Raw genomic sequence first — 14,197 nt, 5'->3', positions numbered from 1 at the left:
CATCTAGAAACAAAACATGCAAACATTAAGGACCACTAGATGACCCTGAGGGCATCTTGCAACTGTACAATTCTGATTCTAATATTTCTGTGGCTTGTCTACATATGCCAAGTCATCACCCAGTGGCCTGCTACCACCTAGCATACATGCATGGGAATAATTCTTCGCCCAATTGTATTCTGCTCCGAGGAAGGTGGTTTCTGAGGGGGTCAGACCAAGAAACATGCAGACAAAACCATAGCTCTGGTCCTGGTGTGTTCTTAGTTCCTATAAGCCTTTGTGTTACAAAGATCAAATAGACTCAGATCCAGTGTAAGTAACAAATTTATTGTTGTCACTTGTGGAGGGTAGAAAAGTTCTCCACATAACACACACAACCCAACTTGTTAAATAGAATGGTTTCAATACTTCACCCGCTCCCCGTGTCAGGTTGCCCACCCCCCTGCTGGACATTTATCAACTGCTAATGAAAAGCAGTATACAGCCACTTTTGGGCTAGCATTTCCAACTCCACCCAATGTGAAGATTCAGATCACATTCCAAATCTAGAGTTCAAATAGTTTAAACAAAAGTTCAAAGTCCAATATTTACAGCACCAACATCTAGGAAACTGATGTCTACAATTCATCCTTATCTCCTCCTGCTGCTTCTTCCTCGGTAGGGGGTGGGCCTGCGCTACCATACAACTTGCCCACAATTGGTTGCACCACCTCTTCCAGTTCCTTCTTTTGGGCTTTGAATTCCTCGATGTCACTATCTTGGTGACTCTCTAGCCACTCAATCTTTTCCTCTACAGCCTTCTCTATTGTTTCTTTGTCTTCAGATGACAACTTGCCACCGAGCTTCTCCTTATCTCCAATCTGGTTTTTCAGTGAGTAGGCATAACTTTCCAGCTCATTCCTAGCATCAATCCGCTCTTTCAGCTTTTTGTCTTCCTCAGCAAACTTCTCTGCATCATTGACCATCCTCTCAATTTCTTCTGGAGTAAGACGATTCTGGTCATTGGTGATGGTGATCTTATTTTTGTTGCCTGTGCCCTTGTCCTCAGCCGTAACACGAAGGATTCCGTTCACATCTATTTCAAAGGTAACTTCAATCTGAGGGACGCCACGGGGAGCAGGAGGGATTCCAGTCAGATCGAAAGTTCCCAAGAGATGATTATCCTTTGTAAGAGGACGTTCTCCTACAGGGGGGAAATTTCATTTCACATGAAATCACTCAGATTATACTCTGGTAATCACGCAAGTACAAGATTATCATTTTTTAAAGGCATCTCACTTGTGTTTCTATTAATAATCAACAGCTAGTGATACTCAAAGCATGTTAAGGAACCTCACAAATGTGGAAACATACATTGCAAAATTAAGCTGTGTTGGAGTCACCTTTTACTCTTTACTGCCCAGAAGACAAAAAACTCTAATAAAAGTTTCCAAACCAAATGATGTTGGTCGGCCACTTACCTTCATAAACCTTAATTGTCACAGTTGGCTGGTTATCTGAAGCTGTGGAGAAGATCTGTGATTTCTTGGTGGGAACAACAGTGTTCCTTGGGATAAGTTTGGTCATTACTCCACCAACAGTCTCAATGCCCAAGGTCAGAGGACACACGTCAAGCAGCACCAGATCCCCTAAGAATGAAAAGGAGGTTTTAAGCAATGAGCAATGAAGCGTCACCATAATTTATCTAGCTGTAGTGACAAACTTGACAGCCAGCAAAGACAAAGATCTTCCATTCCAAACAGTTATGAGGCTGACTAGAAGCTTTTCACTTGTACAGGCTACTCTGCCCAATACCTCATGCAGCATTTAAGTCACTCAGACTTACCAGTATCTTGATCCCCAGAGAGTACACCAGCCTGCACAGCAGCACCATAAGCTACAGCTTCATCAGGATTGATTCCACGAGAGGGTTCCTTGCCATTGAAAAATTCTTTCACAAGCTGCTGTATCTTGGGGATGCGAGTAGAGCCACCAACAAGCACAATTTCATCAATGTCAGACTTCTTTAGGTCTGCATCCTCTAGGACTTTCTGGACAGGTTTCATGGTGGAACGGAAGAGATCCTACAAGCAGAATTTAAAATCACTTAATTGATGTGGAAAGGCAATCACAGAACAAGGCCACAAGATGATACAGTCACCAAATTATCAGATACATCCCGCCCCCAAAATGCCCATGTATGATGCTATTTGAGATCAGATGGGCCTACTCTTAATATCTCATTTTTCTTTAACAGGAGAATCTACAAAGATCAGTCATTGCTATTTTTTAGAGGGCAAGCAATTTTGACTCAAGCCATTAGGGAACCAATTTATTCTCTGCTGTTGGTGCAGTTTGACCAGCATAGTGTCTTGGGAGTGGCACCACCTTATTTTTCCCTTTTAACTTGGGAGTTTCACATAGGAGGGCACCACCTTATTTTTCCCAAGACGGGCATGTACTACATGTTATTACATTACTATAATCTTACTTCTCTCCCAATTTTATGTTTTGTGTACAGCAATTGCTCCAAATAGTAGAGCCATTTTATTAGAAACAACCTATTTTAAAATTCAAGATACCTACCATGTTCAGTTCTTCAAATTTTGCTCTTGTCAAGGTTTCAGAGAAGTCTTCTCCTTCAAAGAAGGATTCAATCTCAATTCTAGATTGGTGTTGAGAAGAAAGCGCTCTTTTGGCCTTTTCAACTTCTCGACGAAGCTTCTGAACAGCTCTGTTGTCCTTCCGAACATCCTTTCCAGTTTTCTTCTTGTAGAGCTTGATGAAGTGTTCCATTACACGCTGGTCAAAGTCTTCCCCACCCAGGTGAGTGTCTCCATTGGTTGCCACAACTTCAAAGACACCATTATCAATTGTGAGGAGGGAGACATCAAAGGTTCCACCACCCAAATCAAAGACAAGGATGTTCTTCTCGCCCTCCCTCTTGTCTAGGCCATAAGCAATAGCAGCAGCAGTCCTGTAAGAAAGAGCAACTTGTTAGTTTGATAAATGTGAGAAAAGCCCACACAAACTCCAAATACTGGCAGAAGACTATTAAAACCCTACTTACGGCTCATTGATTATTCTCATGACATTCAGCCCTGCAATAGTACCAGCATCCTTTGTAGCCTGGCGCTGGGCATCGTTGAAGTAAGCTGGCACAGTGACAACAGCATGGGTGACCTGGAGAAGAATGAGAGTAATTCTGATTGCTGTTTCCAAATTAACATCTAATAAAGGGTGTTTTTTGGGGGTGGGGAGCCCGATTGTCTAGAATGCACCTTTCAAGACTATTTAGAGGAGTGGATTGCCTGTTGCCCTCTAGATGCTGCAGGGGTCTCATCAGCCCCATCCGGCATTGTCAACTGTCAGGGATATTGGAAATTGGAATTAAAACACATCCAGAAGGCTACAGATTGGCCTTCTCAGCTTGGAGAACAATTCTACCACCCCCATCCATTTTATGTCCTGGGGAACCAAAAAAGCAGGGACTCCTCGTGTACAAGCAGCCAGGCCTCTTAGGAGGCATCAAAGCTCAGTGGCAGAGCACTTACATTGTAAGTAGAATATTACATGTTCAAGCCAGTTTAGAATGATCTCTAGACCAGAAAGGCATCGAGACCTGCTGCTAACTAGAGTAAGCAGTAAAAGATTAGACCAACCACTGGCCAATCTCCATACACGGTAGATTCACGAAGGCTCCCCTCAGTGCCTATTCTTTTTGCTTGTGTGCTCCAGCAGAAACTTCATCTTACCTTCTTTCCCAAGTAGGCCTCAGCAGTCTCCTTCATTTTAGTCAGAACCATTGCTGAAATTTCTTCTGGGGCAAAGGTCTTCATTTGGCCACCTCCAATATCAACCTGAATATGGGGCTTGGACTTCTTTTCAATGACCTGTAAAGACAAGTACAAGTGGACATGGTTACAAACCAAAAGCACACCATCTACAATATTAATATTGTGGTGGACTTAAAGAGGTTCCATTGAAGAAGCGGCAGGACCAAACAACCTGCCCATCGGGTTGCCAGATGCAGAATGACCCATGCTTGGATGCTGGTATCTTAAGCAGAGTGAAAGCAGTGCCATAAGTTGTGTGGACTGGAAAATCACTTCATACATTGCTTAGTAACCTAGTGTCTCTAAGACAGTGCTATGATTGGGGACACGCTGGGTTCAAATTTCACACCAAAAGGTGTTCAATGTACTTTATATATACCATAACATAAAAGGCACAAAATGAGTACCTTGAAAGGTAGGTATTTTATATCCTGCTGCACAGAAGGATCATTCCATGTTCTACCAATGAGGCGTTTGGCATCAAATACAGTATTCTCAGGGTTTGAAGTCAGCTGGTTCTTTGCTGCATCACCTATAAGACGTTCCCCCTCTGGTGTGAAGGCCACATAGGAGGGTGTGATTCTGTTACCCTGGTCATTAGCAATTATCTCCACACGCCCATTCTTGAAAACACCAACACTGTAAAAGAGAATGGAAGTTACTTTTTAAAATATATGTATTAGTTAAAGTCTTCTGGGTGGTTCACAAAATATAATACACCTAAGATACAGTACAGTGGTGCCTCGCAAGACAAAAAGAATCCGTTCCGCGAGTCTCTTCGTCTAGCGGTTTTCTCGTCTTGCGAAGCAACCCTATTAGCGGTTTAGCTGCTAAAAGGCTATTAGCGGCTTAGAAAAGGGGGGGGAGCGGGGGAAAAATCGCAAGACTCGCAAGACGTTTTTGTCTTGCGAAGCAAGCCCATAGGGAAAATCGTCTTGCGAAGCAACTCAAAAACGGAAAACCCTTTCGTCTAGCGGGTTTTCCGTCTTGCGGGGCACCACTGTACATTAAAATGCATTAACACAACCAAGAAAAATCTTGGCCATATTTTGGTGCAGTGACCATAAGCTATTCAAGACACCCAGAAGCCACTCAATCAAATAGGCACCCTTCTTTTACTTACCAGGAATATGTGGTTCCCAGATCAATGCCAACCACAGTCCCCACATCTTCCTTTTTGTCGTCGTCATCAGCAGCAAATACACTGCCAATGAGCAACAGGCAGACAAACGCATACTTCATTTTGCCCTTGTACCAAGTATTCACAATCAGGGAGGAAAAAAACCCTGTAATAAGTAAAATCAATCATCAGTGGCAATACTATGAGCAAAAAGACAATACCATGATGCCCATTTAACAGAAATGGGGGCAGATTTACAGAGTAAGTATTACTGGTCCCACATATCATTAGCAAAGGCTGGGAGGGCCAATCAGGACTAGAGGCTACCAAGACCCACAGCCTGCAAACATGCAGGCAGCTCAAAGAAAACACCCTAAATCCTATACAAAGGAAACTTTTCTGTTCAAGGAAAAGGCAGGCAAGGGGTTAAGAAAATATGTAGCTGACGTGATACTTAAACATGAATGTGAACCCACACACTGTGCTAAATTCTACAGACATTCATTGATAAAAATCATGTGGAAAGGCAGTGTGTAAGAGCTGCAAAACGTAACACATCAAAAAAGGGCTACCAACCTCTTAACTTTAGTTCAGACAATCCCAACATTAAAGGCAAAGAGTAAATTGGTAATCCAGTGCCAGAGATAGCCTGCTCCCCCCTCCCATTTTTTGGTATACGGAGCCACTGTAAAACGAGTAGCAGCCTCAAATCAATTAATTAACATTGTTCACTACAACCGCAGCTGTTTTGCCTTCACCCATTCTCATAAGAAAACCATCGTAAAAAGTGGGAGAAGGGAGTAGTCGCTGTACTCACCACCAGAAACCCAGCCATTACTATTTACCCCAAACCGGTAAAGGTTATCAATATACAAAACAAACACCACACAGAGACGCCTAGCAAGTTCTGCTTTTTGCATAAATCCCCTCTCCCCGATAAGGAGCATGGGGAACGAAAAAGAATACCCCGCACAAACCTCTGTTCCTATCCCGCGATATAAACCCCTTTTATTCATGCATGCATGCCAAATACTGTAATCGTTGCAATCGCCACCCCACCACCACCAAGGGGAATATGGAACTAGCAGGAAATGGGAATAAAAATGGCGCGCTTTGGACCGTGAGCCGCAATAGGATTTTTCTCAATGGGAACCTGGATAAATGAGAACGAAGGGGCATTTTGAGGGCAAGGGGGACCCCACAAGGCCCGATAGATTTGGAGACGCCGCCCTCCCCTTCTCGTTAGGCCCCGGCCCCCTCCTCCGCTCAAGCACTAGGCCACCCCGAGCCTTACCTAACAGGACCTCGCGGTCGCCTCACGCTCTATCCGACGAACGCAGCGATCTGAATTGTGATTTTCTCACTCAAAGATCACGGTCTGGCCCAGATATCCCCCGCGGATCTTATATACGCTCCCGTGGCCTTGCGTGGAGTCGCACTATTGGCCCATTTTCTCTCGCTGGAGCCTCCCGATTGGTCGCTTGCCACCAAGCTGGCCGGAGCCGATAGGTCCGCTCCGTTTGTGACGTCAGGGCCCCGTCGCGCACCGCTCCGTCAGGCTTGGTTGTGTCGCTCTCCTTCCCCACCCCTTCTCTTTCCTCTCGGCCGTCCTCGAGCCTCATTGGGCCGCCCTACCGGTGTTGCAGTCCAATCAAGGGCTGCTGCATGAGCCAAGCGGAGCGAGCTCATTGGCTGGAATTGGGCGTCATGTTGATCTCTAGGCAGGAAGGGTTGGCTCTTTCTGGAAGTTTCTATGGTTACGAGGCCTAGCAGCCTGTTATAGGCGGGGGCAGAAAAAGGCGTGGGTTGCTGTGCCTATGGCTGCCACAATGTCTCCGTAGGCAGTATTGAAGGCTGCTTTGCACCGGTTAAAGTGTCAGACTAGGACTGGGGCAGATGCTGGCTGCTATATTCTGTAGGCCATGCAGCTCACTGGCCTGTGGATAGACCTGTCATTCTGCTTCAGCCTAGCCTACCTCACAGGGTTATTGTGAGGGTATAACGTTGGAACCTCGTTTTCAACCCTTGAGTTTCCCAGACAAAATAGGGAGTATATAATTAAGCAGACAAACTGTGTTATATGGTGTTGTAACACAGTTCATTCAATGTAGGAGAAAATGGGGAGCCTAAATACAGACTCTTTCTTCAGCCCGATTCATGAGTAGTTAATGGTACTAGTGAAACAGCAGATTTGCCCTACTAGCACCATCCCCTTGTAACCAACAGACTGCTGCTGTTTTTTGGTGGGATCCAGCCGTGTGACTGTAAATTCAGGTTCCACAATCAACAGTGATTGGGAGGCCTCCAGCAACAGTTGCAGTATTTGGGACTTTCTGATTAGGGAAAAGGCCAGGAAGAGGTGACACATTGTATGTTGTACGTGTGAAGGAAAAACTTAAACTCGTAGTAGCAGAGTTTCCAAAAATAGACCAGAGGCAATATTTTATCCAGTAGAGCTTTACTTCTGCTGAAGGCAAATGAGCATAATGGTCACAAGTCCAAATACAGTACTGTACATTCAGGATTGGCACAGTCCATAAAAATCCAGTTGCAGCACTTACAAAAACTTAAAAACTTAAGACTAAACCTTAACACTAAGCATTCTATAGTCAGCATGCCCTTAATTGGAAGAGATAAGAGAACTAGTTCAAACCAGCTTCCCAGAAGGTATAACCCAACCATTAACCCCTCTGCTTGCTTCTGTCACACAGAGTAGCTTCCAGAATCCTCGTGTATTAAGGAGAATAGGAAAGATCTCTATACATCAGATCTATACTTTCTGCACTATGAAATGCAAACTGACAGTTTATAACATTATGCATGGCATGTAGAAAGTGAATAGAGAGTGCTTTTCTCTGTTTCTTGTAATGCCATAATTTGTGGGCATCCGATGAAGCTGAATGTTGGAAGATTCAGGAAATAAAAGAAATTGACTATTATGGAACTCACTCCCACATGCGGCAGTGATGGCCACCAACTTAGATGGCTTATTAGACAATTTCATGGAGGAAAAGCATATCCATGGCTACTAGCCATGATAGGCATTCTCTGCCTCTAGTTCTTAATTCCAATTGCTGGAAACTGCAGAAGGGGAGCGTGCTCCTGTGCTCAGGTCCTGCTTGCAGGTTTCCCATTGAGGCATGTGGTTGGCCACTGTGAGAAGAGGGTGCTGGACTAAATTAGCCACTTGCCTGATCTAGCAAGCTCTTCTTACGTTCTATTTTTTCACCAGAATACTGCAAACAAACCTGTTCCCCATCCCACCCAAAATGGACTTATTGCAATAAGAAAAGTGACAGGAAAATTAAATGGAAAGTGTGGGCTTACACTTGCTTGACTCAGTGTTCCTTAATGTCCCTGCAAATAAATCAAAATGCATGTTCAATAAATAGCCTATGTCAGGCATAGGCAAACTTGGCCCTCCAGATGTTTTGGGAATATAACTCCCATCATCCCTAGTTAACAGGACCAGTGGTCAGGGATGGTGGGAATTGTAGTCCCAAAATATCTGGAGGGCCAAGTTTGCCTATGCCTGGCCTGGGTTGTCTAACCTTCCTGCAAACTTCCAAATCAATGCGAGTGCTCAATTAACAGATTGTCTGAAAGTGGCATAACTGTTCATGAGAATGGCAGCCTCATAAAAACAGTGCAATAGCTTGAAGGTATAAGGTGTTGGGAAATATTCAAAATTGCATAAGCTTTCGTGACTAGGGAAAAAATCAACTTGCAATTTCCCCCTTAGTCACAGGTGTAGCAACTCCAGTTGTAGGCGTGCCCCTGCTTCTGACAATAATTAATGCAAAGGAAAAACTCTTTTCAAACCATTATATCAAGTACTAGCTTGCCAGGGTCCATATTTGCTGGCAACAAATAAACTCTTTCTTCTTTATGTAATCTTATATAATCTTTCTTCTTTATGTCACTGCATAGAGGTAGATAAGACAAAGAAGATCCTCCACACACACACACACGTGCAGTAGTCACACATGATTTTTTACATGAAGCATTCACAGGCACGTCCAAAGTCTGTTTTTATCCGGCCCCTGTGGCAGTTTATTCATTAGGGTCAAATCCTAAAAAAAGCTCAACAATTGTTAAAAAAGCTCAACAACTTTGGGGTAAAATCGAAAAAAAGTCGGCCTTCACGCATGTTCACTTCATCAAATCTGGCCCTCTTTGAAAAAAGTTTGGGCATCCCTGGCATAGAATGTCCAACTGAGAGTCCCCATGGGAAAAACAGATATAACCATCCACTGAAGGGATATTGTTTAGGTTGAGCTTTTGAATCTTAAATACACTTAGGTTTGCACACTATGGGTGGTATCCAATTAAGGTCGCTTTGCTCTTTTTTTTATTTGCACAAAATTTGTGGGGAGGGTAGACAACAGTCACACCATCTTTTCTAGAACTTCTATTCTTATTGTTTCCAGAGATACTTCATCAAGCAATTATTATCCATCACTTTCCAGTGCATTTTCTTGTCACTTATTATAAAGATTCTGATGGGATTGGGGAAGCAGGTTTGTTGCACAAAAGCACCAAATCAATTTCAGTTGCACAACTTGGATTTAAAGCTAGTGTGGTGCAGTGGTTATAGTGTTGAATTAGGACCTGGTAGACCAGGGTTCAAAGCCCCCTCAGCCATGAAGCTCACTGGGTGATTGGGCCATTCACTGTCTCTTAGCTTAACCCACCTTACAGCATTGTTGCGAGAATGGAACAAGGAGCAGGGAAACCATGTATGCCACTTTGAGCTCCTTGAAGGAAAAGTGGGATATAAATCAAATAAATAAATACATAAATTTGCCAGTATCTGATTGCATCCCACCTGAAAACAGCAACCGTCTGGAAGCCTAAGCCATGCTCAGAGTAAACCTACAGAAGTCAGCAGACATTTATTTCAATTGGTCTTTTCTGACTTAAGTCAGATACCACCCAGTGGGACTAATATCTCAATAAATGTACATAGTATGAGTCACCCCACAGTTTCATAGTATTGCACCATATCCTGCCATTCAACTTCCTAGCATTCATCCAGGCAGAAGATGAGGGAGCTGTCCTAGGGTTACTTGAGCACAGACTTCCTCAACTTGCTCAGCTGCCTTCAGGAAGAACATGTGAAGCCTGTATACCTATAAAATATAACAAGACCTATACCAAAAAGATTCTATGACTCTAAGATTCTATAATTCTATGATTCTAAGAGGTTAAATTTGGCTTAATGCCACTAATGTGCACATCTTCCTCCTAGCTGCTGTTGTTAACCCTCTGCAGGATAAAACAGAGGTGAGTCTACCTTTGAAAAAAAGCAGTGTCATATATATATATATATATATATATATATATATATATATATATATGTCCCATAATTAAATAGGTTTAACAGTCATTCCATCTTCCCAAGCCATAGGTGTAGCCAGAATTTATGGGGGGGGGGGGCTCAGTTAATTAAGTATTTTTATTGTTTTACTTGATCTGTGGGGGCAGCTGCCCCCTGCCCCCTCCTGGATGCGCCCAAGCCCAAGGAATCCTGAGAGCTATAGTTCTGCAGTGACGGGGATCTTTAATGGAGATGTATCAGTATTCTCACAAACTAGAATTCCCATAATTTGATGGAAGAAAGCATGACAGTTAAAACTTTTCTAAGCTTGTTGTGTCACTATACAGTCCTCATACAAATTACTTCTGCTCAACAGGATACGAGAGTTACGATCTATTATGGGGTCCCACACACTACCGTCATTCAAGGGGAAATGAGAGCTGCAAACAACAGCTGGATGTTACAGCAACAATTTAACATCAAACTACTGGCTGTTGTGAAATGTGCCATGTGGAAAGTAAACAGCCTTCAGTAATTCCTTCTGTGAACTGATTTGTTGCTTAACAATAAAAACGCATGAGACAAAGCATGGTATCCAGACCAAAGTCCCCCTTAGTCCAGCGTCCTGCATTCCCACAGTGGCTACCCAGATATCTATGGGGAGCCCTGAAGGCAAATATGGGCACAACAAATTCCTGTTGTTTTCCAGCAAGGTATTCAGATGCGTATCTGAATCCTTGCTTTAAACTTTCAAAGGAGCCTTGCCAATTTGATGCCTTCCAGACACTCTGAACTACAACTCCCATTAGCCTCAGACAGTATGGCAGGCTGGCAGCCAGTTGTCCAACAAAACCTTGGGGAAGCCACCTGGTGGTCAAAGCCTACTTTAAGAATGTCCGGTCAGATAATCTGGCTGGGTAATTATTTTGGGCAATGGGAAAGCTGATTTGGGGTAAGAAAGAGAGAATGGGATGGGAGGTTCTGGCTACCATCTGCTCTCGTCCCACCCACTACTATTGCCAGCTGTGTAGATTACAGCCCCAAATGGGAGAAGGGGTGTGTGTCCTGCTCCTTGCAGTACACAATCCCTCTCTAACACACTTATATCTCCAGCCTTTTTGCAAGTGCCACTGAAAGGCCTTAATGCTGCTACAAACACAATAACTGCAGAACCAATTCAGATTAATGAGCTTGGCTCTTCTTTGCCTAGAAAGAAAACTGTTTTCTACAGACACTTTAAACTACCTGTTTGATGTGTGCAGAACTCTGTGAATACATCACAAAATTATTATTTTTCACCCAAGCATATGGTGCTGAGCCTCAGAGCCGAGGATGCAGGTATGTTTCTTTTTCTGCCAGTTGTCTTTCAAGGTGCTAGCCTCTCCTACCAGCCCAACATACTCAAAAGCCAATACTGAAGCCAAGCGAGAAAATGTGCCCTAGCATATGGTTACCAATTTTTTTTCAATGAATCCAGGGACACTTTTTTTTTTAAAGCTGAGTAGCAACAGGGAGTCAGTAGTGGGGATGCTGGGCCCAAGCACACATGCATATCGTATAAAGGTGCAAAACCCTTCTTTTGCACCCTGTGAAACATAAATGCACAGAGTTTTTAAAAAATGGGCAACGGCTGACCGGCTGCAACTCCCAAGCCTCCCCCAATCAGTCAAAACAAAGGGGGAAGGGGGCAAGAGATCGGGGGAGGCTTGGGAATCACGGGCATGTGGCGCGCCATTGCCCAGTTTTTAAAAAACTCTGCGCATTTATGTTTTCACAGGGTGAAACTCCTGAGCCTTCCCCGATCAGTCAAAACAAAGGGGGAAGTGGGCAGGAGATCTGTACCGCTAGACGTCCCCGGTTCCCCTTTGGCAGTGGTGGCGGCAGAGGCAGTCAGCAGCCTGGAGCCTGGAGCCAGCCTGGTCGCTCATTTGGCTCCGGCTGGCTTCAGGAGCTGCTCGTGGCCATGGTGCCCGCCATTTTTCCTCTCTGGAAGTCCCCATATGGTGTGTTGTGCACAAGACATATCATATGGGGACTTCCGGAGAGGGAAAATGGCGGGCGCCACGGCAGTGAGCAGTGAGCAGCCAGAACCAAATGCGCTACCAGGCTGCTGAGGCTGCCGCTGCCACGTTTCCCGGGGACAGATATGCAAATCTGGGGACATTCTGGGGACGGAATTTGTCCGGGGACAGATTTGCAAATCCGGGGACTATCCCCGGGAACGTCTGGTAACCCTACCTTAGCAGGCACTAATAAAATACTATATAAAGCAAGTATCAAGATGGGAACTGTTGAGGAATGGGTGTTGGGGTCAACTAATTGGGCCCAAACTGCCTTGGTCACTGAAAAGCCAATAAATGCCATAGACAGAGGAGATTCCCATAATCACTCATTTATTCAGCTGAGTAAAGCAGCAGGGGAGCCACACTCACTAGTGTGATGATGAAGCTGCACCAAACAACCTTTCTTCTTACTTTTTATAGGCATCCCCCCCCCCCCTTCTTTCCGCCCTTTCGAGGTTCCTTGCGCTGATCAAAACAGGACACCCTTCCTGGATACCTTGAAGGGGAGAATTGCCTGGCAGAGGGAGGTTTTCCTGAAAATCGCCTAGCAACATTAAATGGTCTTCACATATTTGTGGCTCATCCTCCTAAATTCTAAAGCAGGCAGTTTTCACAGAAGCAAAATGGCATCAGTTAGGGGGGGGGGGGAACCAGGACAAGAACAGGCCTCTGTGGCTTTTCCTGAGACCCCACATGGGGATCTTTTATAATTTTGGGGAGAGGGAAAATGGGTGTGGAAATGTGCACAGAGCAGCTCACTGATTTCAGAAGTGGAACGCAATGGAGTCAGAGAATGTACAACTCACACCCAGCTTCTATGGCTTCAGTTCTACCTACTGTTCAGATGTAAGATATAATTATGATTAGTCCTGAAGTCAGGGTGGGGAGCCTCAGGGTCAGGAGCCAAATACAGTCTCCATACTATTTTGCTGGTATGAATAACTTCCTTCCACGCCCTTCCTGTCTCCACTACCCTTGAATGTTTTTTTTGCCTGGCTGGAATATGTCATTGAACTATGACATTGCCTCTTTCTTCTCTGGGTGGAAGTGTGCATGTGTAGAAATTTTTGACTTTTGCACATGCCTGTTATTCTACTCGCTTTTGCCTCTGGCCCTGCCCTCACTTCCTGTTTGCTGGGCAATGCGGTCCAGGTCCGGTCCCAAATCCAAGGGTTCCGTGAGGAGTCAGTCTGACAGGGCCAAGGCAGGACACGAGGCAGGAAACCAGGTAAGGTCAGGCACGGGGTCTCAGGCTGGTTCTGGCAAACAGCAACGTTGCTCCCGCAACCTGGGGTGGGGTCCAGCAGCCTTTTATCTCTGTCGGGGTAACAGCTGGTCCTGAGCCCCCAGTGACTCACCTCCCTGTCTCACCCAAAGGTGAGCACTCCTCCTGCGAGTACTCAGGTCTCTCCTTCTCTCAGACCTCAGTCTCTGCAGCTCGGGAGATGTCGGTGGGTTACTAGACCCAGAGTCCGCCTCAGTCACTCCTGACCCAACTGGTAGTGCAGCAGCTGTAAGTGATTGCTCAGCCAAAGGCAACGAGGTAATCCCCGCATCTGGAGCCAGGGCAGGCTCAGGTCCCTGACTCAGCTCAGCTGGTGCATGTTGCAGGGGAACCTGTGCAGACTGGGGCTCTTCAGAATCAGGCCCCAGACTCGGTTCAGATGCCACCTGAGGCAGAGGATCTGGTGCAGACTGAGACTCCTCCGGTTCCAAGCCCGAGCCCGAGCCACAGGCCATCACACCCTGTTACAGTGGTATATTGGTTTACGAACGTCTCCATTGATGAACATTTTGGTTTTGGAACACTGTAAACCCGGAAGTAAGTGCTTTGGTTTTCGAACACTTTTTAGAAGTCAAACATGCCATGCGGCTTCCG

The 14,197-nt window shown here is 45.0% G+C and overlaps 1 protein-coding gene across 1 annotated transcript; it reads right to left on the bottom strand.

The window, feature by feature from the left end:
• Positions 1-306: 306 nt before the first annotated feature.
• Positions 307-6,373, bottom strand: HSPA5 (heat shock protein family A (Hsp70) member 5). The gene is made up of 9 exons (XM_028715932.2): positions 6,230-6,373; positions 4,939-5,101; positions 4,223-4,454; positions 3,735-3,872; positions 3,050-3,162; positions 2,566-2,956; positions 1,826-2,063; positions 1,461-1,628; positions 307-1,183 (listed from the first exon to the last, which is right to left on the bottom strand). Exons 2-9 carry the CDS (start codon positions 5,055-5,057, stop codon positions 618-620), a joined length of 1,965 nt encoding a protein of 654 aa, XP_028571765.2. The 5' UTR covers positions 5,058-5,101; positions 6,230-6,373; the 3' UTR covers positions 307-617.
• Between the last annotated feature and the right edge of the window lie 7,824 nt (positions 6,374-14,197).

Source organism: Podarcis muralis, chromosome Z (genome assembly GCF_964188315.1).
Source record: "Podarcis muralis chromosome Z, rPodMur119.hap1.1, whole genome shotgun sequence".
NCBI classification, from domain to species: domain Eukaryota; kingdom Metazoa; phylum Chordata; class Lepidosauria; order Squamata; family Lacertidae; genus Podarcis; species Podarcis muralis.
The sequence above is the reverse complement of the archived record's forward strand: the minus strand, read 5'-3'. Positions and strand labels throughout refer to the sequence as shown.